This window comes from Halichondria panicea, chromosome 1 (assembly GCF_963675165.1).
Source record: "Halichondria panicea chromosome 1, odHalPani1.1, whole genome shotgun sequence".
NCBI lineage: Eukaryota > Metazoa > Porifera > Demospongiae > Suberitida > Halichondriidae > Halichondria > Halichondria panicea.
In genome coordinates this window covers 15,560,446-15,584,462 of record NC_087377.1, presented here as the reverse complement: position 1 = coordinate 15,584,462, position 24,017 = coordinate 15,560,446, and the positions used below count along the sequence as shown (strand labels likewise).

The following is a 24,017-nucleotide window of genomic DNA, read 5'->3' as shown; positions in this document are numbered from 1 at the left end:
CGTACCTTATTCTTGATGAAGGTTCTTCATTGGATCAGCACAGTTTTCATGTTCAGTGGCTAATGGTTAGCGCATGCGCAAGCAGTCTATACTACCAGGCCAACTTTCGAGGAAGTGCGGCTTGAGATGGAGGCTAAACTGCACATAATTATAATGGGCCTATAATAATTATGCCTCGAGGCGTAGCCGCACGAGGGATACGGTAAAGCTGACTGTGTGTGTGTGTGTGTGTGTGTGTGTCTGTAGCTGTGTGTCTGTGTGTCTGTTCCAGCTGTAACTGCTCAATGGTTGCAATGCGACGAAAACTAACAGCTTCTATAGGCTTCTAGCCACGTTCTCTTGGATTTTGATTCGTGGATTAGCAAACTAAAGCTTCTTTCTCGAGTTATGGCTAGTTTGACTCACATTGAAGGCTGTTGCAGTCTCTTCAGAATCTTTCATAGCATCATCTGTCCGCACAAACTTTCTATTCAACATATGAGTTAGCCTTGCACTAAAGCGCTAGCTTTTTGTTATCTACAAGACTCAGAAAATACCTGTTAAAACAGCTAGCTAGCAGTAGCCATTTGTGAAATTGATCTCTTTGGACACACCCTTTAATTATTCCTATGGATGTAATGCGCATGCGCGCTCATTCCCCAGATCCAGATCCTCCTGGCAGAATCATATTTTTCTTGAGGGCCTGGTAAGCCACAAAACACTACTATAGATAACAATATGCATGTACACAAGTCTTTTCTTCTTAAATAATTATTATAATTATGCACTGCATGAACTACAGATCCAATTTTCTTCTTTCTTGAGGTCCTGGTATTAAAGCCACATAATACAACAATAGATGCATGTAATAAGTCTTTTCTTCTCAGTGACTTTATATAGATAAGCTAACTTTATGAAATAATTATGCACTTCCGCTTATAATTAATTGAAAACAAAATCTTCTTCTTTGTTGCTTCCTAGATCCTTGAGGTCCTGGTATAAGCAGCCACAAAACACAACAATGATACCATAATTATACAATTGCAAGTCAGTTTTAGACAGATTATTTTATACACTTTTTCCTCTTCTATACTTTCTCTTCTATACTTTTGAGCGAAAGCAAATCATGGCGAGAGGCATTAGCACAGCGCCAGCTTGAACACTAGTTTATTATAGCTTTGTTCACAACATTTTTTTTTCTAGAGACAAACAATTCGGGTTCAATAAGACACAAATATCATGTATAAAAACTATGTATACATAATAATACTGACAATGTAGCTATAGTAAGTGAAGGGGAGATTACTAAAAAACACACGTTAAAACTAGAACAGTATAAACAGTCCACAATTATAATATACTGTACACTACTGTTGAGAGGATTGGTCCACCGTTTCCATAGACATTGAATCTTGCCCGGGGCTACCAGCACTTGAGTTGCTTGTGAGCACATTCTGAGCCAGAATCAGAGTGTTGAGCAGACTAGCAGCAGCCGCGGCAGAGAGACTACCACCACCACCACCACCGCCATTGTTGTTGGCTTGTGACAGCATGGAGGATTTCGGTACAGGAGTGGATGGAGAAGTGCTCGTGCTCGCAATGGAGGATAGAGTTTGTACGAGTGAGCTTAAGAGTGGTGTGTTTGGATTAGAGGCTCCAGTCGGCAGCGATGATTGTAAGAGGGGAGATAATTGTGACGAAGCTGACAAGTGCATAGGTTGTGCTTGCGAAGGTGCCAGACTGTCTTGTCCAGTACTGTTCCCTTGCTGTACACATACTGCAGTCAGGGAAACATGACGTGACGGTGAGACATGTACGTGGAGATAAAAAAAAACATGCTTAGCTATTAAAAAATAGCATAAATTATTAATTTTATGTACAACTAACTACATGTGTTATATACGATGAACTCTGCTGGATTCTATGCTACTAGTAACTAACATAACACTGTGCTCTACACTAATGCATGCTTAGCAATAATATTAGGAAATTTAGGCTTAAAAAAAACCAAGTTAGTATATAGTTATTTCGATGGCTTTCAATAGTACTTTAGTACACACACTCACAGACACACACACTCACCCCGACAATGGAACCAGTAGTTGCGTCTTTCTTCTGACAAGCAGGCACTATCTGAGCCAGTACCTTGATGAGCTTGTTGATCCTGTCCCGACGCCGACGCTCAACTGGGCGTGGGAAGAACAACAACAACTCGAAATTATCGTGCTTAGGGCATGTACAATGAAGCTGAGCCAATTGGCAAAATGAATGAACCTTGACCTCACACACACACACACGTACACCTACTGTACAGTCAAGGCATACTTAATTATTAAGACGTTTACAGCATGGATGGATAGCCTCCATACAACAAATAATTATGTTATTAGTTTTAGAAGTGGCAGATTTGATGTTAAAGCTTCGTAACTGTACTTTGTGGGAAATGTGATTATGACCACGTAAGTACATGTACATCTGTTGTACACTAACTTTCAGTATTGACTTTGCATCACCTTCATTGTGTGTAGCCTTCCTCTGAGCTTCCCTATTGGCGGCCATATCCCCAGACCTGCAAACCAACCACCATAATAACAACACTCCTCACAGTTACCGTATTACTAGAAAGTTTTGCAAGCATATGCACATTTTGCGAGGGTTGATCAATTCGCAACAATAAAATCACAAAACCTAAAGTATGACTATAAATACACACGATTATTGCCAGAACGTAATAGTTAGCACAATCGCAAAGGATCAACTTTGTTGCTGATTGGCAAAGGTTTTTCACCAGCAAAATATTCTAGTAATACAGTATGTAGCAAGAATGATGCTTTCCCTAACACACACTTTCATACATGTTATGCAGAGGTAGGCAATCACATGAACTGTGTACTCACAACTGCATTTGAACGATGGGGTCGGCCGTGTGATAATCCATAGTTGATATCCCGCTCATATTGGGTACTATAGGTCGACCCATTGCATGCAGTATCTCAGCACTACTGGATGGTGGGATCATCACATACAGAGGACCTAAACACACACAACAACATAGTAAAAACTGACTATTATTTATAATTTTTTTCCAACACCACTTCGAAGAAACCTCAAACATTAGCAATAATACTCGTGGTTCTACATGTAATTAGTACGTACAAGCACTTGGATAACTTATCGAGGCCTATAACTTTTGGATTTGCCCCAAAAAATGTATCGTCACACTGATAAATTTGGCCTCCATTACTCACCATTTTGGCCAGACTCTGAACCAGATGAGGTGCTCCTAGTGATGAGGAACTGAGATGAGGGGGTGGTCTGTCCACCTTGCTGCATCTGGATGAGGGCGTGGCCTATAGCGTTGAGGGTGGAGCCATCCTCAGAGGTCATGTCAGAGGGCAAACCATCATCGCTAGTTAGCGTGTGGATCTCCTGTGTGAGTGGGCAGGAACAATAAGTGTGTGCGTGTTTGTTATTTGGGAGGTAGTTACCATTATGCAAATTCTAATCATGTAATACGAAAGCGAACGAAAACGAAACGTCCTAGGAGACCTTGTTTTTAAGTGCTAGCTTTATATGTTACTTGGAACTGTGTGTGTGTGTTACCTGGGTACGGTATCATGCACAAGGCCAAAGTTAACTACACATTAATATTAACATGTACCTCGTTCTTGATGAAGGTTCCTCATCCCTGTCCATGGACTCATGTCTTCAGCCTCCACCAATACAGACAACAGACAAATAGAGCTTCAAAACTGACTGAATCCATGTGGTTTATCACGTGACAAGATATTGTTTTTCTGCAGAGGAAAAAGGGTGTGTCTTGTAATTGTACAACTGTCAAACTAGCGATCCCAGGCCGATCCGTCTCTAATTGAACGCTAGGTCGCCTCCTCGGCCTGGTATTGATTGTATCTGGGCGTGTATCTGGGCATGTGCTGTGGTTGCTGTGGTTGCTCAGGTATTCGCTAAAAAAGAGCGAATACCTGAGCAAGGTGGAGCGAATAGAACACTAATAGTGTATGTAAGCATACTTACTCCGTAAAATCACCGTAAAATCACAAAGAACTCCTTGTCATAGGTCTATTCTTTGCAAGTTTAGTGTCATAGATATAGGCTTAGCTAGCTAGAGTGTGAGGAGCTGTCTTGTGCGAAGGAAGAAGGAGCATCACTCTTGTGAAAGAACAGACCTAGGTTCTCAAGTTTCTGCTATCAGTGGCTACCTTTGATTGAATACACAATTTAATTAATACAAGCGCTTGATTAGACCATTGATTGCCAGATACACTTGGTAGAGTCTATCCTCAGACTCTGGCCATCGATCTCTTGTATACTATGCTCAGGGGTGTCCACAAGTGGCTGGGCCTGGGATGTATTGTCAAGGTGAGCGATATAAATCAATAATACCCTTTCATCATTGGAAATTGTACACTATAGCCTATAGCCCAATCCTTGGTATCTGGATCAAGATATGACATTACGGCACTGGCACTGGTGTTGTGTTAGCCTCCTTCACCGGCCTTCAAGGAAGTGCGGCCTGGGATCGTGGCTAGTTTGTGTGGACCATCACTGTGAGTTACAAAATGTATAGTGGAATGGTGAATTTAAGTTCATACTAATTTGTATACAGGAGCAAAATGGAACCTTCCCCTCCAACCCCCGTCGTACTCCTCCTAGCTGATGGGTGTGAACTCATTGAAAGAGGATGCCCCAGTGCCACTCGTGTCCTTCCCAAGGGTCCGATCTTATAGAACTACCTGCACTAAAACTACTGACGTGGAATGGCTCTTTCAACACTTGTGGTTGCTATCCTGACCAGTGATGTCAGGATTCTACTGTCTCTTGATGCACTGTGAACACACAATCTTTGTTATGCCACCTGAAGGCTTAGCAGGCATATCCAACGCAGTATTTATTCAGTCTTCCTGGAAGCTCTTGTTTGAGATCTTCGCTTCTAAACATCTGCATTTATTATGGACGCAGTACTGCTGTGCACAGTATTAATTTCTAGTGTCATTATATCATTATTTTTAGCCAACTGTGATAATTAAACTGAAGATTTTACAGTACATAGTTGATACTTACCAGTTTCCGGTCACGCCCAGATACAATCAATACCAGGCCGAGGAGGCGACCTAGCGTTCAATTAGAGACTGATCGGCCTGGGATCAAGGCTACTGTCAAACTAGCCTCGACCCCCGGCCGATCCGTCTCCAATTGATCAAACCATAGATGTAGGAGAGAGGGATTGGAAACGGAAGTAGATTTCAATGTACTTCGCATATGACCTCGATAAACATCCTCGCCTCGCTTAATGAGGGCTAATTTATTCCCCAGTAACCTCGCGGGTAACTGAGATTATTGCAAATCTTGGATTTTATGAGTTGTCACTAGTATTCTGTCAAGTTTTCCAGTATCCAGTGCAACTGTGCTTTATATAGATAGTGAATAACCATTATTCAAGCTCTATTTACCGTTGCAACTATCTTCTTCATTGAATTTAGGTAAGTTTAATCTTGTATTGTACACATTTATCCCTTTTTCTCTGAAATGATTAATGTTTAGGTCATATACTTCAATATGCTTGTTGGTAAATCATGTGGTATCACCCCAAGCCAAAGAAAATTAGTCATACATCAGCTGGTAGAATTTAGTGCTAGAAAAAAGTTGAATTAAAGAGCACAACTAAAGATCCCTTTTTTGGGAATATGCTAAGCGTTACAGAAATTTTAATTTTAGGCATACATTCCCTTATGATTGGTGATCACCCCAAGAGCATTAGTTTTGGATCAGGTGGATGTATAGATTTTGTGTGCATGAATGTGTAGTCACCTATTTTTACCTCACAATTGTTATTGGCCCGGTAGTAGATTGTGGTGAAGGGCCTGTATTTAACTACTACAAATGCTGTTTCATCTATATTTTATATAGCAATACCTCGCAAGCCAAAACTTACTGAGTACGCTGAAGAAAAGAAGACAGAAGAATACCAAAGAATACCCCTCCTCTCTACACCCCTACACGTCACCGCCCTCGTAAATGTTATTGGCTGTTCCGGCTATATATACACTCTTGTATGCCTCACCAGCTTCTCTCCATCTAAGACTGTCTGATTAGAGTGCTAAACTAATCATAATTATAGCTGTAATAATCATTTTTATCGTGTAAGTTTTTGTTAATGTTGTTCGGTTTGATCCCACTCGTTTTACACTTAGAAAGCAACTGGCAGTGCTGTGGAGTGTTTTGCTGTCTCCAAGTGTATGTAATTATACTTAATGAATTGGAAATTGAAATGTATACACGCTCACCAGCCTAGTATATATAGAAACTTCGTACAACTGATTCATCAAAAGTGAAAACAATTAAGAAAGTTACATGGTGTATTATGTATCTTGTCGTGTGAATGATCATGGTTATTGCCTCAAACTAGTGGACTTCTTGATGGTTTTCTTTTTCATTTAATTTTAAGTTGGCAGCAAAAGAGAAGCCTCTGACAGTCACAAATACATTCACAATTTTAGGGAACTAAGCATCCTCTGATGATTTTATATCTACTGTGAAACAAGTATCCAATATACCACTATAGCTCTGCACATTCTCCTTACTATTACCATGTACCAATGCACTGTTGATTGTGTCTTTCCCTCTTCTTTCACCGCTTACAATGAGTTTTCCTCATTTGAGGCAAGAAAAGAAGACAAGAAAGCGAGGCGCGGATGTTTTCCGAGGCCCACTTCCGTTTCCAATCCCTCTCTCCTACATCTATGATCAAACTGAACTGTTACAGACCTTTGCAGAGTTCTTGCAACTCGATGTCTAAAGCGGAAGTTACCGGCACGTGATATTCTTGTACATTAAAACCACACAACATCACGTGAGCCCAACATTGCTGCGAGACAAGTTTTTTACATTGAGTTCTCAAGATGTATCACTAAATTACTTGTTACTAGTTATTCAGAGACGTCTGAAATAGGATTGTAGCTTCCCAGTATTATATGAAGTGGCTTGCCCCAGCCTGCCCGCTCATTTTGTGTTGCTGCAAGCTGTTGAGAGTCTAGTCATAGACAGTTAAAAGCTTGGAGCTAAGCCTTAGCTCCAGCTGGATATATAGTTCTGTGTGACTAATAGTAACTCACAAAACGATTGGAAATACCCAGGATAGCTTCAGCTAGCTAGCTAGCTAGCTGTTCAAAGCCTGCCCTCTTATATAGGTCGAATTTTTCCCAGTTTAACAAAATTAAATAGGCTCTATTGGAGAAAAATTGGTTAGGAATGAGCCAGAATTCAATCTTGTTACGTAATGGTTCACGTGACAGGCACTTCCGCTCTAGACATCGAGTTGCAAGAACTCTGCAAAGGTCTGTACACTGCACTGTGAGTCGAAGATACTCACGTGCACTGACTAGACTAGCACTGTACAGCGGTTTTCAGAGTTCTTGCATCTCCAATGTCTAGAGCGGAAGTCACTTGTCACGTGATATTCCCAAACATTTATTAAGGTTGGACAACATCACGGGAGCACAAATATTGCTGAGTCAGGCAAGTTTTTGTACATTGAGTTTTCAATATAAATTTTATACATGTAGACAAAATTACTTGTTACTAGTTAATCAGAGAAGTCTGAAATAGGAGTGTAGCTTTCCAGTATTATAAGGAACTATTATAAGGAACTGGTTGAAGTGGCTTGCCCCGGCCTGACTACTCATTTTGTGTTGCTGCAAGCTGATGAGTCATATGGTCATACAGACAGTAGAATCTCTCTTAGCTCCAGAAATCCAGTCTTGTGTTACTAATATTAGCTCACAAAACTATTTGAACTGCTTACAATCTCAAAGATAGCTTCAGCGGGATGCAAAAAAGGCTTGCAAAGGCTATTTCCAAAGGTTGATTTTCTCCTAAATCATGTATTGGAAAAAAATCGGTTTGGAATGAGGTAGAAATTCAATCTTGTTACGTAATGGTTCACGTGACAAGTACTTCCGCTCTAGACATTGCAAATGCAAGAACTCTGAAAACCGCTGTAGCCTCTGGATTATTATCAGTAAGTGCAGACAGTACTGTTTTTACTGTATGTACATGATTTAGTTTGCACACACCAAATATTATTTTATCACATAATTCTGATAACCATAATTATTCTATATACAGGGAAGATGTCTGACTATCTCACAATAGCAGATCTAAAGAGATTGTATCTCGTCACGTTTGATGCTCGAATCAAGTGGCGAAACATCTTGCTTATTCTTGACGTACCCCAGGCTACAATCCACAGCATCGGGAAAGAATGGAGCAACAATCCTGATGACTGCTATCGTGAGGGTTTGATTAAATGGCTTAATGAAGGAGGGAAGAGCTGGAAAGAGATGGTGGAGGCTTTGTCAAGTCCCATCGTGAGTGAAGTTCACATAGCCCAGACCATCGAAAGAGATCATCTACAGTCTACTGGTCCAAACAACCCTAAATTACAAGGTAAGCACCAATTCGGCATAATATTTTACCCCACACAACATTCTACAGTTGACCAAGATCGCCAGAAGATCAACGAGGATTTAACTGTTTTCCTAGACGAGCGTCTCGGTAAAGGTGCATTTGGAGCAGTCTTCAAAGGCAGCTACAGGGGCGAGATATGTGCAGTCAAAGTGCTGCTTCACGATGCTATGGAGATGCAGGCAAGTATTTCAGTCGGCAAAAACGAAGAAGCTAGCGATGCAATTGATCGTGAGAGTGATTTTCTCAAGTCGTTCCATCACCCAAACGTTGTTCAGTTTTTGTCGACTGCCAAGCACCCCAAATCAGGGAGTACAATCCTCGTTGTTGAGCTGATGGATTGCAATCTGAGATCCTATTTCTCTGGCCTTGATGAAGAGTCCCTCACTAGCGAATGTGAAATTAGCCTCTCTAAAGACATAGCTTGTGGTCTGGCCTACATTCATAGCAAGAAGATTATCCACCGTGACCTCTGTGGCGATAACGTCTTACTGAAGCTTGCACGACCAGTGCCTGTCGCAAAGATTTCCGACTTTGGCATGTCACGGCTATATGATCCCTCCAAGCTTAGCCACACCCTCACAGCCATTGGTCACCGTATGGGGTATCTACCTCTCGAGGCTATTCGATTGGACAAGGATAATTACGATAATAGCTTGGATGTGTTCTCTCTTGGGGTGATTATGATGCAGATTGTTTGCAAGCTGAAGACGATCAAATCAGCCAAGGATCGATCATTCCATGTTGCCCAGATACCTCACACACACAGGTTGACAAAGCTTATCAACAGTTGTTTGCAAGAAGACATGAGGAGGAGACCATCTGCCAGGGACATCTGTGAGTCAATGATAAGAATGTGTTTTACGTTTCAACTAACTCCTAACTCTAACAGAAAAAATCATTTCATGTTGGTATCTATTTTCTTTTACTTTAGATGCTTACCTGACAACAAGCTCGGACCCAGTGGAGGTAACAAAGAGGGAGTCAAAGAACACTCAACCAGTCAAGAAGGTGCGTACATGTAGTGTGATAATTAGATTCCCACAGCAACAATAGTATTGTACCTTAACATGCATGGATGCTGTCTCATGTGTTAAGCCATAACTACACATCCGTTTGAGTGTGCCTATAATTATGTACTTCCTTTAGCGGAAATTGTTGTTTGTTCTCGTTCTGTTGTATTAATGATATTCACGTCTGTGAAATATTCCATCAACGTTCCCCTGTACAGACACATAGTGAACAGATTGAGCACAAAGATGCTGAGCTGGTCAGGAGAGACGCCATCATTCAACAGCAGAGACAGGTGAGACGAATTATATTATTAATGATATTCACGTCTTTGTTTAGATTTCCACCAACAAAGATGCTGAGCTGGTCAGGAGAGACGCCATCATTCAACAGCAGAGACAGGTGAGACAAAATGCACTATTATATTATTGCAGAGCTATAGTAGAAGCTTTGATCTCTTATAATCGTACTGTACATTCTATTAGACTGGTGGGCGTGGCCTCGCTAATTAGAGAAAGTGATTTAGTGTGCATGCAATTATTGCTACAAGTAACACTCGCTTGTTAGTAGACACTATCCTAATTACACTCATTCGTTATTCAGGGTCCCCCTCCCAGAGAGTTGAGACCTCCACTCACTCTGAAATGGAGAAGAGGAAAAGATATGCCAATCAAGATGGGTACCTCGGTACAGAGTGTTGTTATCGGTGACACGGTGTATGTTGGTGGAGGGTTTGCAGACAATGATCGTGACAGGTGTACAGTGATGAAACTCGAGCAAGATCAATGGACCAAACTACCAGAGTACACTGCCAAGTACTTCGCTATGACATCACTCGCTAATCGACTAGTGCTGGTGGGAGGACGTGATCCAAGAAACAACAAACCTACCAATCACCTTGCGGTGTTTGAATCAGGGGAATGGACTCACCCGTACCCACCAATGAACATTGCTCGTGATTACTCAACAGCTGTCTCCTTCAACAACCACATCATTGTAGCTGGTGGGAATGATGATAAAGGACGTACCTCCTCTGTGGAGGTGTTGGACGTGGCATCAAGAAGATGGTACATTGCTCAGTCACTACCTAACCCACGATCAGAACTGAAATCGACTCTCATAGGAAACAACCTCTACCTAATGGGAGGGTGGGATCACACTGAGCCAACCAAGACAGTGCACTACGTCGACCTCGATGAACTCATTTCAAAGGCCCTTTCCAACCTGGACACACCCACTCTCTGGCAGACCTTACAGGAAGTACCACTCGTGTTCTCAGCTCCTCTCAGTATTGGGAGGTCACTATTAGCCGTTGGTGGACGGGACGACAGGCGCAACCCAAGTTCATCGATCCACCTCTACCAGCCTGACACCAGGAGGTGGGTGAAAGTGGGAGACCTGCCTACTGCACGATACAGCTGCACATGCTCAGTACTTCCTAGTGGAGAGGCTATTGTAGCCGGAGGACAGACAAACCTATTTGTTAATTATGTTCAAACAGTTAATTTCTTTTGTATAAGTTGTTTCTCTTAATTTGTAATAATTATGTTGTGCATTGTTAACGATCTTTTTTTATCATATTATTATATAGTTCGCATATCTGTTTTCAAACTGTTGATTTCTTCTCTATAAGTGCTAATTAGTTATTTTGTTAATATTGTTTCTCTTTAATTGTTCGATGAGTTAATTATATAACGATATTGATATTCTTTTTATCATGTTGAGAAAATTAAGTTGCAACAGAATTTTATCACATATAATTATAGTTATTTAATATGATGACATGAAGTGGTACATACTATACATAATTACATTGCCTGAAAATAGTATAAAAACAGACAAAATAATATTTAACAGTCTCATAACAAGTTCAGGTCCTTGGTTGGGGTCTTGTCCGAGGGTAGGGTGGACGCCTTCTCCCAGAATACAAAGTCTATCTCCTCTTCCGAGTCAGACAGTGAGGGGTGGGGCTCGGGAACTGAGGGGTTAAAGAGTCACATGGTCACAGTCATACTGCATGAGTGGAACTTTGAGGGCTTAGGAAGTAAGGGGTGAGGAAATCACATGATAATAGTGGCTATAACTTATACTGGCTAAATGCAAAATGGCTCAACTATGATAAAGGGACACCACACACAACACATGAAGTGCCTACCCACACAAATAATCAAAGTGTTATACAATAGTAAGTAAGTAGTGTACAATAGTATATATGATCTGGCTAAGCAAGTAACGGGAGTAATAAAATAAACTAGACTATAAGCTGAAACTTTTGAGAAAAGAGTTTTAGTAGAATCATACACGTACTTTATTGCACTACATAATTATACTTCCAGTGAAACAGTAAAACAGTAGCTGTACTCTATAATTTATAAAACCCCTATAGCCCTTTCCTTGCCATTCGTGAAAATCTGGAACAGGAGCGTCTTTAGGTCGATCAATTAGTGTGGATCCGGCCTCACCACGCCTCCATGTCATTCTATTAGTCTAGATCCGGCTAGCAATTCTAGGACTCCCAGTTCTAGCTCGTTTTGTTTAGCGTGTCAGAGACTGGGAGAAGATGATTGGCACTCCCTGGCTCCTTTGGATGTACAGCTGTCCAGATCCCTAGAACATACCCTCCATTCTGACGAGTTATCAGTGCATAGGGTGCTTACTAGATTCTTGCCAGCCAGTACAGTTCAAGCTACACACAGGACCGCTCAACTATTCTCTACCCCATTATCTAGCTAAATCTGGTCCAACTAGACAGCAGACACAGCTAGTTAATTCAGTAAAGCCAGGGGTAGCTGTACTTCTACGGTTGTTCAGTACCCACGGTAACAATTCCTCTGGGCTGGGCTAACTAGTTGAGCCACGCCTCCCAATTCTCAAGGCTAGGTACATGTCTCTGTCTAGCTGCTTCTTCAGCTTCTTGCTCAGTTTTGTGGCTTAGAGAAAGGCCAGCTACTCAGGGGGAAGAGTCGAGATGAAAGTCTGGCAGCCAGGTGACGTCCAAACGGTCAGTTATTCGTTCCACCAACTTTTTAATCTAGTCTAGTCCTGCTTGCACTGCTACTACTACTACTGCTACTCTTCCTACTACTACTGCTACTCTTCCTAGCTAGTCAAAGGTTTCTTTTTTTTTTTTTTTTTTTTTTTGTAACTACATATGCACAAAGAGACATCAAAGCTTACATCAAAGGACACAGATTTTTAGCCTACTTGACTGATAAGGCCGTTACCTAGAATACAGTTTGTTTGTCAGGGAGGAGCTCACATACAACTTCATCTAATTCATCATAACGATTCGTTACCGTTGTTGTAATTTCTACAACAGATTGCCAAGGAAAGAGATAGAGAGACTCTTAGGCATTCAGCTTGAACTTAACGTCTTTGCATTGGGGTTCAGCTTGAACATGGCCCTGAGGAATTGCAAACTCAGTACACGTACACGTGCATGTACTAAACTATGCGTGTTATTTAAATATTGTCTACGCTTATTTTCCACAATTTGGGCATGAATTTCATATTGATTTAAGCACACTATGCACTATAAAGAAGCTACCGTATATAGCGGGTATATTTCGAGGGTATAAAAAAGGTAGACTGGCGCGTAGCGTGAGCGACTAGCCAACTGCTTATCAGTCACTCATCTCAGCGGAATATATGGATCATAATTATGACACTACCAAACATGAATATCATTATAGATAATGTGGTTAAATTTTGCTTTAGCTACTATGTACTGAATCCCCTGAAGTGTAAGTGCGGTTACAATTACAGGGCTAATATGACGTTGAGCAATCTGATAGACTGCAATGCTCGTTGCAGCTGAGACGAGTGACTGATAGGCAGTTTGCCAGTCCCTCGCGTGCGTAGGCTCCTCTACGTACATACTATTTACTAGTTTACAACAGTTTTTCCGGACCATCCAAATACAATACTTGGGTACAGTGAACACGAAAATGTTGGCAGTAGGTATATCCTATCAGGCTATTAAATAACAACACTATCACTCACTCATCATCCTGAGTTTGTCATCAGACTTGCATCTTTACGAGCAGCTTCGTCATGTAGGATCATCTGATTGGCCAGGAACTTGCCATTCCCACCTCCTCAGCAATGGTCTCTCTCCATAGTCCTGGCTATGTCACTGTGGCCCACATTGACAATATATAGGATCAGGACTCGGGGGAATGGCTGGCTGGCTAGTCTGCCATAGTGGGATCAAAACGTGATTTGCTAATTCACTTGATACAGAAAAGGGGGCGTATCTCGGTACGTATTGTTTTTCTACTTGCTGTGATCTGAATAAAGTCTCTGGATTTAATCAGTGAGTAGTGCAGACAGCACTGATTACAATGTACATGATTCAGATGTAGTTTTTGGCTCTATACATTTATACTTATCTTTTACAGAGAAGATGTCTGACTATCTCACAATAGCAGATCTAAAGAAATTGTACCTCGTCACATTTGATGCTCGAATTAAGTGGCGAAACATCTTGCTTATTCTTGACGTACCCTCTGATACAATCGACAGTATTGGTACGAAATGGCGAGACGATCCTGATGAATGCTATCGTGAGGGTTTGAAAGAATGGCTGAAAGGTGAAGAGAGAAGCTGGGAAGATGTTGTCAAAGCTTTGTCCAGTCCCATTGTGGGCCACGTTCACATAGCTAATACCATCGAGAAAGATCATCTACAGTCTACTGATGCAAGCAATCCTACTGATGTGAAGTCAGAGGGTAAGCACTAGTTCAGCACAGGAATGCATATCTCATACATGATGCTTAGTTTATTAGCTAGCTACTATAATATTCACCCGGGTCCCCCTCATAAACTCATACACACACACACACAATGTTTTTACAGTTGACCAAAACCGCCAGAAGATCAATGATGATTTAATTGTTTTCCTAGACGAGCTACTAGGTAAAGGTGCATTTGGAGCAGTCTTCAAAGGCAGCTACAGGGGCGAGATTTGTGCAGTCAAACTTCTAATTTACGAGGCTGTAGAAATGCAGACAGGTTTCCCAACCGGCAAAAGTGAAGAAGCCAGCAAAGCATTTGATCGTGAGTGTGAGTATCTCCAGTCACTCCAGCACCCAAACGTTGTTCTGTATTTGTCGACTGCCAAGCACCCCAAATCAGGTGGTACAATCCTCGTTGTTGAGATGATGGATTGCAATCTGAGATCCTATTTCTCTGGCCTTGATGAAGAGTCCCTCACTAGCGAACGTGAAATTAGCCTCTCCAAAGACATGGCTTGTGGTCTGGCCTACATTCACAGCAAGCAGATTATCCACCGTGACCTCTGTGGCGATAATGTCTTGCTGAAGCTAACACAGCCAGTGCCTATTGCAAAAATTTCCGACTTTGGTATGTCACGGCTATACGATCCCTCCAAGCTTAGCCACACCCTCACGGCCGTTGGTCACCGTATGGGGTATCTACCTCTCGAGGCTATTCGCTTGGAAGAGGAGAAGTACGATAGTAGCCTGGATGTGTTTTCCTATGGGGTGATTGTGACGCAGATTGTTTGCAAGCTGGAGACGATCAAATCAGCCAAGGATCGATCATTTCATGTTGCCCAGATCCCTCACACACACAGGTTGAGGAAGCTTATCGACAGTTGTTTGCAAGAAGACATGAGGAGGAGACCATCTGCCAGGGACATCTGTGAGTTAATTATAATTATGTGTTTTACAATTCCGCTAACCCTATAACTATAACCCTAACGAAAAAAATCATATTCGTCTTTATTAATGTTGGTATCAATTTTCTAGATGCTTATTTAACGAGAGGTTCTGGTTCAGTGGAGGCAACAAAGAGGGAGTCAAAGGATACTCAAGTAAATCAACTTTTACATCAAGTATCTGAGAAAGACACTCATTCACAAGCATCTATCGATCGGCTACAAGTTTGTGGACTGGAAGAAGTGACCACTCTCCAACAAGAACAGTTTGAATTTCAACCCAGAGAAATTGATCATCTAGTGAAGTCTCTACAGATACAACCTCGGGAGGACACTCAACCAGATAATAACTTGACTGCAGATGCTTACCTGACAACAAGCTCGGACCCAGTGGAGGCAACAAAGAGGGAGTCAAAGGACCCTCAACCAGTCAAGAAGGTGCATACATGTAGTGTGATAATGAGATTCCCACAGCAACAATAGTATTGTACCTTAACATGCATGGATGCTGTCTCATGTGTTAAGCCGTAACTACACATCTGTTTGAGTGTGCCTATAATTATGTACTTCATTTAGCGGAAATTATTGTTTGTTCTCGTTCTGTTGTAGAATTTTCATTAATGATATTCACGTCTGTGAAAGATTACACCAACGTTCCCCTGTACAGCCACACAGGGAACAGATTGAGCACAAAGATGCTGAGCTGGTCAGGAGAGACGCCATCATTCAACAGCAGAGACAGGTGAGACAAAATGCACCATTATATTATTGCAGAGCTATAGTAGAAGCTTTGATCTCTTATAATCGTACTGTACATTCTATTAGACTGGTGGGCGTGGCCTCTTAAGCTAATTAGAGAAAGTGATTTAGTGTGCATGCAATTATTGCTACAAGTAACACTCGCTTGTTAGTAGACACTATCCTAATTACACTCATTCATTATTCAGGGTCCCTCTCCCAGAGAGTTGAGACCTCCACTCACTCTGAAATGGAGAAGAGGAAAAGACATGCCAGTGAAGATGGGAATCTCGGTACAGAGTGTTGTTATCGGTGACACGGTGTATATTGGTCGTGACTCGTGTACAGTGATGAAGCTCGAGCAAGATCAATGGACCAAACTACCAGAGTACACTGCCAAGTACTTCGCTATGACTTCACTTGCTAATCGACTAGTGCTGGTGGGAGGACGTGATCCAAGAAACAGCAAACACACCAATCAGCTTGCAGCGTTTGAATCAGGGGAATGGACTCACCCGTACCCACCAATGAACATTGCTCGTGATTACTCAACAGCTGTTTCCTTCAACAACCACATCATTGTAGCTGGGGGAGAGGATGACAAAGGACGTACATCCTCTGTGGAGGTGTTGGACGTGGCATCAAGAAAATGGTACATTGCTCAGTCACTACCTAACTCACAATCAGGACTGAAATCGACTCTCATAGGAAACACCCTCTACCTAATGGGAGGGGTGGATCACACTGGGGTAACCAAGACAGTGCACCACGTTGACCTTAATGAACTCATTGCAATGGCCCTTTCCAACTTGGTCACACCCACTCTCTGGCAGACCTTACAGGAAGTACCACTCTTGTGGTCAGGTCTTCTCAGTATTGGGAGGTCACTATTAGCCGTTGGTGGACAGGAAGACAGAGCCAACCCAAGTTCATCGATCCACCTCTACCAGCCTGACACCAGGAGGTGGGTGAAAGTGGGAGACCTGCCTACTGCACGATATTGCTGCACATGCTCAGTACTTCCTAGTGGAGAGGTCATTGTAGCCGGAGGACAGGCAAGTTTCTTTACTAATATGCAAACTGTTAATTTCTTGTCTATAAGTGCTAATTAGTTATTTTGTTAATTGATTGTGCGATGAGTTTATAACGATATTGATATTTTTTTACATGTTGAGAAAATTAAGTTGCAACAGAATTTTATCGCATATAATTATAGTTATTATGATGACATGAAGTGGTACATACATAATTACATTGCCAGAAAATAGTGCAAAAACAGACAAAATAATATTTAACAGTCTCATAACAAATTCAGGTCCTTGGTTGGGGTCTTGTCCGAGGGTAGGGTGGACGCCTTCTCCCAGAATCCAAAGTGTATCTCCTCTTCCGAGTCAGACAGTGAGGGGTGGGGCTCGGGAACTGAGGGGTTAAAGAGTCACATGGTCATAGTCACACTGAGTGGCCAGTTTACGTGAGGCCCCTCTCTTTCTTAGCAGCATAGTAGGCCTAAAGGTGTGTGTGTGTGGGGGGGGGGGTCGTACATGATTGTACATTGCACACCTTCAAATAGGACACACTATAGCTGACCTTGAATGACTTTAAGGGACTCTACAAAGTATGACACAAATGCATTTTCCAGCTAATGTACTCTGTACCTCTACCTCCATTCTCAGCGCCTCTTCTTGTCTCCTCAACACTTGGCCGGGCTGAAAAATGGCAGCATAACTGGGGGCCGGAAAAGATGAGGGGTGGAAAAATCAAACAATAGTACGGAAGACAAATCGATCAGTCAATCTACAATTAGAACTAGAGCACTGAAGTGCTACCCTCGGCTGTTGACATAAATAATAAAGATCTATAGAAACCAGAGGAGTGTTATATAATAGTTTATATCCCGTTGCTACGTTGTTGCCAAGTGCAATATGCAGCATAATGCACTGCTGAAAGTCATATTGCACTGACCGCAAAGTCATATTGCACTGACCACAAAACGCCCCTCTGGCATTTAGACAGACAATTAAATTAAAATTAAATTAATACGCATGAGAAATAACAAGTATCAAAGTATGTCCAGCCATGCAGGAATGAATGTTCAGTACTGCTGGAGTTTCTTCTTGCAACCATGCAGGTTTTAAAATTGTCTAAGATTCATTTTGTGGAAGATTCTGTGTTCCTAGATCGACCTAGTCCTCGTGATGCATGTCAATTCTGCTTCACCCTAGCACTAGAAGTGGCTCTTTTTGCTGGGGGCATGAGCTGTTTTGCAGCAGTGTAGAAGCAGCTTTCTTGGCTTGGTTATGAGGCCAAGCGTAGACCAGCAGCTATTAAATACACATGTATTCATTGAGTAGTGGGGTGGGGCTGTTTCTTTGCAGCAGTAAGTGGGGCGGGGCTGTTTTGCAGCACCAGAAGTGGGGTGGGGCTGTTTTGCAGATTTCAGCGTTGGAACTTCAACAATTTTGTGTCAAGCCATTCGTCGGTCATGCCAATCTTACACGCTGCATGCAGATACTGGCGTCTAGAAGAGAGAAGAGATGGAGCTGTGTCTAGAGTTGTCTCTGTCTTTTTTGTGCAGTTTATATTGTGTTACTAGGACAGTGTATGTTTCTATGCCCTAGGGATATAAACTAGTTATAACACGTGCACTCGGGCTGCATTGGCATATATTGCACTCAGCCCTCGGGGCTGGCGCCCTCGTGCTTCAGTGCAATATATTCCATACATCCCTTGTGCCCGTGTTATAACTATAACATATATGATCTGGCTAAGCAGCAAGTAACGGGAGCAATAAAATAAAACTAGACTATAGGCTGAAACTTTTGAGAACGAGTTTTAGTAGAATCATAACACTAATAGTATCTTATTGCACTAGATTATAATCTTACTTCAAGATATACAGTGAAACAGTATAGCTGTACTCTAGAGGTGGCATAGGTCCGCTATGGAGTCCATTAATTAACCTGACTGTATTCTATAATAATCTCTATAGAGTGACTAGAATAAGAAAAGCTTCACTAGAACTCTACACACTAACTGACGTGACACAACTCACTAGTCGAGCCACTTTGATTTCTTGCTCTTGAACTTAAACAGAGCCGAGTCAGCACTCATCCTGTGCAACAGAGAAACATTATTATTAATCAACTAACATTGTTAGTACAAATACACAGTGTTAGTATGTATTAGCCTTTGATTGCATGAACACTAATTATCCGCTCATGCAAGCGTGTAATCAGAGACTAATTGCTTGAGCTGCACTGCACCTGTCGAACCTCCTCTGGATACACAGTGTTAGTATGTATTAGAGTTATGATGACTGCTTTACAAACACTACACGATGACCCTTTACCTAATCTGCTCCAATAGTGAGAGGTACTTCTCTTTGTACTAATTTCTCTCCCTCAGCACACGGGCCACCTCCAGCCTCGACACACGTATGTCCTCCTTATATATATGGCCTCTCACACTCACACTCAACTATGATAAAAGGGACACCACACAACACATGTACTGGTATACAATATGTACGTACTTACATTATGAATACTAGAATAATAATCGTAAGAGTCAGTTAGAGTGAGCAGCATAGTTGGCCTAAAGGTGTGTGTGGGGGGGGGGGTCGCACATTATTACACTCATACAATGTCAACCTCCATGTTAACAACACTCCATACCATGTTGAAATTGATCTCACATCATGCACCCAATGCACACACACAAGATCACAAAATGTGGAGCTTACCAGCTCTACAGCATATATAGATAGAAGCGTTTTTTAACAAGGAATCGAATGGTATATAAGATATACCTTTCAAACGTCGCCATCAAAGTTCATATTATTTTGAGCTACAAAACTAATTTGGACACAACCAAGGATAATAGCTGATGGTCCAAGGCCGAAAAATTACACCAAAGAAATTTTGGATTGAAGCACATTATTTGAAAGTCTGTTTCTAAGCTTTAAGCAAATAATATAAATTTTGACATTGGATCAACGGTATTAAAGTATGGCTGTTTAAAATAATGTGTTTAACTACCCCTCCCCTCAAGAAGAGTATGTTAGATCTTTAATGGTTACTAAAGCACCCTAACTACAAACAAAAGGATTATATGTACTAGCCTCGTTCACCGGCCTACCCTGGGATCCAGGCTATAATTATATGTACATGACATAATTATGTACAGTACATGACCTTGCAGTATTGACCCTAAACACACACCTGGCATGGGTACATACTGTCAAGGAGGTCATGATGAACACACACTAACCTGAGGAGATAGGTTCTCCCTGGAGAGTACGGAGGGCAGGTACTGGTTGGAGGAGGCCGTGAGAACAGCTGCACCAGACACACCTCCCAGTCTCACACACACTAGAGCTGCACAACAGACACACCAGGATGGAGCATGCCCAGTTTCCTAATCACCTTCCCACGTACACACACCTCTGCACAACGGCCCGGGAACTAGGTAGAGTCTGTGGAGTGTGTGTGCAGGGGAGGGAGCGGTAAACACAAGCAGTGCAGAAGTGTGGGCAGTGAGCAAGTGTAGTTGTAGGAATAAATTTCATGACAAAATAATCTTCCAGTGGATTCAACACATACACTTCAAAAACCTCACGGCCACTAATTCCCAACAAACTGGACTGAATACATATGTAGTTCCTTCACAAGTCCCTAACACACATACACAGCTGTGCTTATGCAACCCTCACCTTTAGCTGCCTTGAGGAAGTATCTACTGCCATCTTTGGTGAAGGACACCTCCAGCAGCTGCATGACACGGTCCAGTAGTCCATGGACACTTCAAACCCGGGGGTATGACTATAATACACTGCACACAACCGACGATGGTTCCGTGTTCCCACATCTACAGCATAGGACACACAAATTAGTGAGCTTTGGCACTGCGAGCAATTAGCGGTTTTAAGACACTTTAATTGTATACAATAGTGCTTTCTCAAAGCTACAGAATGCGTCTTTGAGTTTTTTAAATAGGACGTTCCTAACTCAAGTTATGGCCTCTAAAAGATAGCTCTAAAAACAAACCTGATTTTTAAACAGCCATTAACTTTAATACCGTTGATCCAATGTCAAAAAAGTTATGATTTTCTGAAAGGCTTAGAAAGAGACCTTTCAAATGATGTGTTTCGATCCAAAATTTTGTTGGGGCCCTAATTTGTAATTTTCCGCCTTGGACCCCATGGGCTATTTTATTCATGGTATGGCCAAATTGGCAAATACTTTTATCTTTCAAATATAAACTTTGATGACACCATTTGAAAGGTCTCTTTCTAAGCTTTCAGAAAATCAGAAAATCATTGAAATTGTATCCACGGAATTCAAGTTATGGCAGCTAAAAGATAGCTCTGAAAACAGCCTGATTCTGAAAAAACACCCATGCCTTCCCCTAGAAAACAGAAGATTAATTAATGTCAGCACTTCCGTCTCACAAAAACTGCTTACCTTGCAAATAGTGTCTTAGCTGATAAAATCTCATTCTTCTGTGGAGTGAACCCCAGACCAGCCAGAATACAGCCAGCTCTGTGAGTGAGTGAGCACAGTGTGTAAGATGGTACTTGATCTACTGGGTACAGTTACCTTGCTGGTGCTTCATCAGCGTCTATCTCCTGTAGTGGAAGGTATACCTCAGCCAGCTCATCAGAAGCGCTACACATACAGAGAGAGGGGCAGATGAAAGGTAAATAAAGTACTGAAAATAACTACTGAAAATATACACACAAACCATAATCATAGGAATGCTGACTAGCAGTCAAACACACAGTACACTACACACTAGGACACCTACACACTGGTAACCCTGGACACAAATTTGGTAATAAAATTCATTATTGTAATTTTACTGTACTTAAAACACCTCCCCCCACCCCTAGTATACAGACCTGCCTGCTGCTGTGTTCTTGTTCCCTGAGGCCATGCAGTAGCTCCCCCTCTCTAGCGAGCAGCTGCACTCTCTCAGTGTCACACTCGAGTACACTATCCAGTGCTAGTGTGTTGTCCCCGGTGACCTCTTGCTCCACGTGTAGTACACTCACACCAGCTGGTAGACGCAGCTCATGACACGCCATAGAGCGGAGGAGAGTGGACTTGCCAACACCTGCATGTGTGTGAGGGGGTGTGGTTAGGGCAGGGGAGAGACACACATGTATCACTACAAGTATGCTAGCTGCATGGTTAGATATCTGACACTATGTCCGGTTTAATGCTCAACCTGTGTGTGTGGGCGTGGCATAATAATTATACGTAATCATTAATTATTTTTATTGCACTATAATTATATAATAATTATTGGACGCTGGAATTCACCGAGCAATATTAAGCCACGTTAAAATTGTTTTTAGGCCTAAATCTTTGCACCAAGCTTAATTAACTATTGACTGTAACTCAGGGTCACAGCTTACACCAGTATCCCCCCTCCCCTACACACACACAGTAGGTACACTGACCAGGAGAAGCAACCTTGAGGGGAGCTCAGAGTGAAGTTGACCTTGACTCCAGTGCTGGAGGGGACATAGGGAAGTAAAACCATCGGTACGTTCAGCTTCCCCAGAGAGCTGGCTTTATGAAGGGAGCAGACAAGTGTGAGGACCGTGGCTGCTATCAAGGCTGCCTTCATCTTGCATGATATCTAGTACAGTTTTCAGTGAGTCCACATGGCTTTCTGATCTCTGACCCCATATATGCAACACCCCCTCATCTTGAGCAGCCCCTCCCCCACTTTGTTTGCAAGAATAATTATTAAATCTCTTTACACAAATTAATAATAACACACTCATGCACCAATACTAAGACTCAGAGTCCAATTGTTTGATGTGGTGTAACACAGTGTCCATGGAGGGTCTGTCCTGAGGTGATGAGTGGGTGGAGCTCCCGCCATACACCTTCCATACTCGATAGCAGACCAAGAAATACAGCAGCTTCAGGAAATCTGGCATTCACCACTTCACAAGCAAGCACTCCAAAACTGTACACATCATCTTTGTCCATGCACGAGACTGTGGGGGGAGGGAAAATTGGTTCAGGAAATTGATCACATAAACATAAATAACACAATCTACAATTAAATAGACAGTAGTGTACAACACAGGAATAGGGACAGTACTATCCAATGAGAGGTTAATGGATTGTGAATGACACTGTACAAGCTTGATTGTGTTGCAACTATAAATGGGAAATCAATCTATTGAGCGAATTTCGCAATTCGTAATTGAAAAGTCGCTGTATTTAAAACCCGATAATAATTATTATAGTACCAGGAGTTCATGCACTCCTGATGTAGTACAAAATGGGATATCATCATAATTATACACGTATAATAATTATTATTACAAGCCATGTACAAGACTATGTAGCTGGTACCCTACACAGGTTTAGAATTTAATATCGCATGCATGCATGCTGCAGAAAGGCTGCTATTCCATGAAAATTAAATCCGCGAAAACCTTTCAACGGTCATTCTATGAAAGTTTATACCCTACCCGCTATACGGTATACAGTACACACTGACAGTGGTGTGCCCGAAATATCTCAATCCTCCATCTCATAAATGATCCTAGTAAACTATAGGCCTTATTCTGTGAGCACATCTCTGAGTACAAGTATGGGCGGGAACAACAAGTGTGTGTGTGTTCGTTACTTGGGAGGTAGTTATCATCATGCAAATTCTAACCATGTAATACGAAAGCGAAAATAATACGAAAACGAAACGTCCAAAGTTAGGGCCCACATTATAACTAACTACACATTATACACAAGTACCGTACTTGTTCAATTTAAGGTGACCCTCCAAATATGCGACACCCTCGATCTTAGGCAATTTTCTGACCTCGATTCCAGGCCGCTAGAAGTAATTTTAAGCAGCCTGTAATCGAGGATGGTAGAGTAACCTCCAATTAGATGCGACCCTATAAATATGCAACACCAGGAATTTTTCTCAACCTCCAAAAGAAATGACCTCTCTTTTTGTAATTATTTATGAATAAGTACATTACCTTGTTCTTGATGAAGGTTCCTCAGTAGTCCCTGTCCATGGACTCATGTCTTCAGCCTCAACCAATACAGACAAATAGTTTGACCACTTGCTCAGAGCTTCAAAACTGACTGAATCC

The 24,017-nt window shown here is 41.9% G+C and overlaps 3 protein-coding genes and 3 long non-coding RNA genes across 8 annotated transcripts in view; 4 read left to right on the top strand and 2 right to left on the bottom strand.

The window, feature by feature from the left end:
* Nucleotides 1-24,017, bottom strand: part of LOC135352059 (uncharacterized) — a gene marked incomplete in the record, with an annotated part of 851,949 nt that overhangs the window by 664,342 nt on the left and 163,590 nt on the right.
* The window catches only part of LOC135352081 (serine/threonine-protein kinase OSR1-like), a 99,539-nt gene that overhangs the window by 62,409 nt on the left and 13,113 nt on the right, over nucleotides 1-24,017 (top strand). The window contains exons 1-6 of one of the 2 annotated variants that reach the window (XM_064551239.1): nucleotides 13,713-13,789; nucleotides 13,875-14,204; nucleotides 14,332-15,138; nucleotides 15,516-15,592; nucleotides 15,822-15,896; nucleotides 16,102-17,357. In XM_064551239.1, coding sequence (XP_064407309.1) covers nucleotides 13,880-14,204; nucleotides 14,332-15,138; nucleotides 15,516-15,592; nucleotides 15,822-15,896; nucleotides 16,102-17,004 — 2,187 coding nt within the window. In that variant the 5' untranslated portion in view covers nucleotides 13,713-13,789; nucleotides 13,875-13,879 and the 3' untranslated portion in view covers nucleotides 17,005-17,357. Of the gene's footprint in view, nucleotides 13,790-13,874; nucleotides 14,205-14,331; nucleotides 15,139-15,515; nucleotides 15,593-15,821; nucleotides 15,897-16,101; nucleotides 17,358-24,017 lie in introns of those variants that run through there. The other variant, XM_064551237.1, reaches the window with a different exon arrangement.
* Nucleotides 1,282-24,016, bottom strand: LOC135352172 (uncharacterized). Its single transcript, XR_010399641.1, has 4 exons — nucleotides 23,901-24,016; nucleotides 2,877-3,408; nucleotides 2,062-2,548; nucleotides 1,282-1,756 (listed from the first exon to the last, which is right to left on the bottom strand). It is a non-coding gene; the product is annotated as an uncharacterized LOC135352172 (long non-coding RNA).
* LOC135352155 (uncharacterized) lies at nucleotides 4,002-5,112 on the top strand. Its single transcript, XR_010399611.1, has 3 exons — nucleotides 4,002-4,359; nucleotides 4,414-4,547; nucleotides 4,607-5,112. It is a non-coding gene; the product is annotated as an uncharacterized LOC135352155 (long non-coding RNA).
* On the top strand, nucleotides 5,205-6,402 carry LOC135352160 (uncharacterized). Its single transcript, XR_010399621.1, has 2 exons — nucleotides 5,205-5,480; nucleotides 5,908-6,402. It is a non-coding gene; the product is annotated as an uncharacterized LOC135352160 (long non-coding RNA).
* LOC135352087 (serine/threonine-protein kinase/endoribonuclease IRE1-like) lies at nucleotides 7,515-11,160 on the top strand. 2 transcript variants are annotated; one of them, XM_064551248.1, is made up of 7 exons: nucleotides 7,515-8,017; nucleotides 8,125-8,445; nucleotides 8,494-9,300; nucleotides 9,398-9,474; nucleotides 9,695-9,769; nucleotides 9,814-9,876; nucleotides 10,078-11,160. In XM_064551248.1, the coding sequence occupies exons 2-7, from the start codon at nucleotides 8,130-8,132 to the stop codon at nucleotides 11,005-11,007; spliced, it is 2,268 nt and encodes a 755-aa protein (XP_064407318.1). In that variant the 5' UTR covers nucleotides 7,515-8,017; nucleotides 8,125-8,129; the 3' UTR covers nucleotides 11,008-11,160. The 2 variants fall into 2 exon arrangements, with proteins under 2 accessions (XP_064407318.1, XP_064407319.1); XM_064551249.1 differs by lacking the exon at nucleotides 9,814-9,876.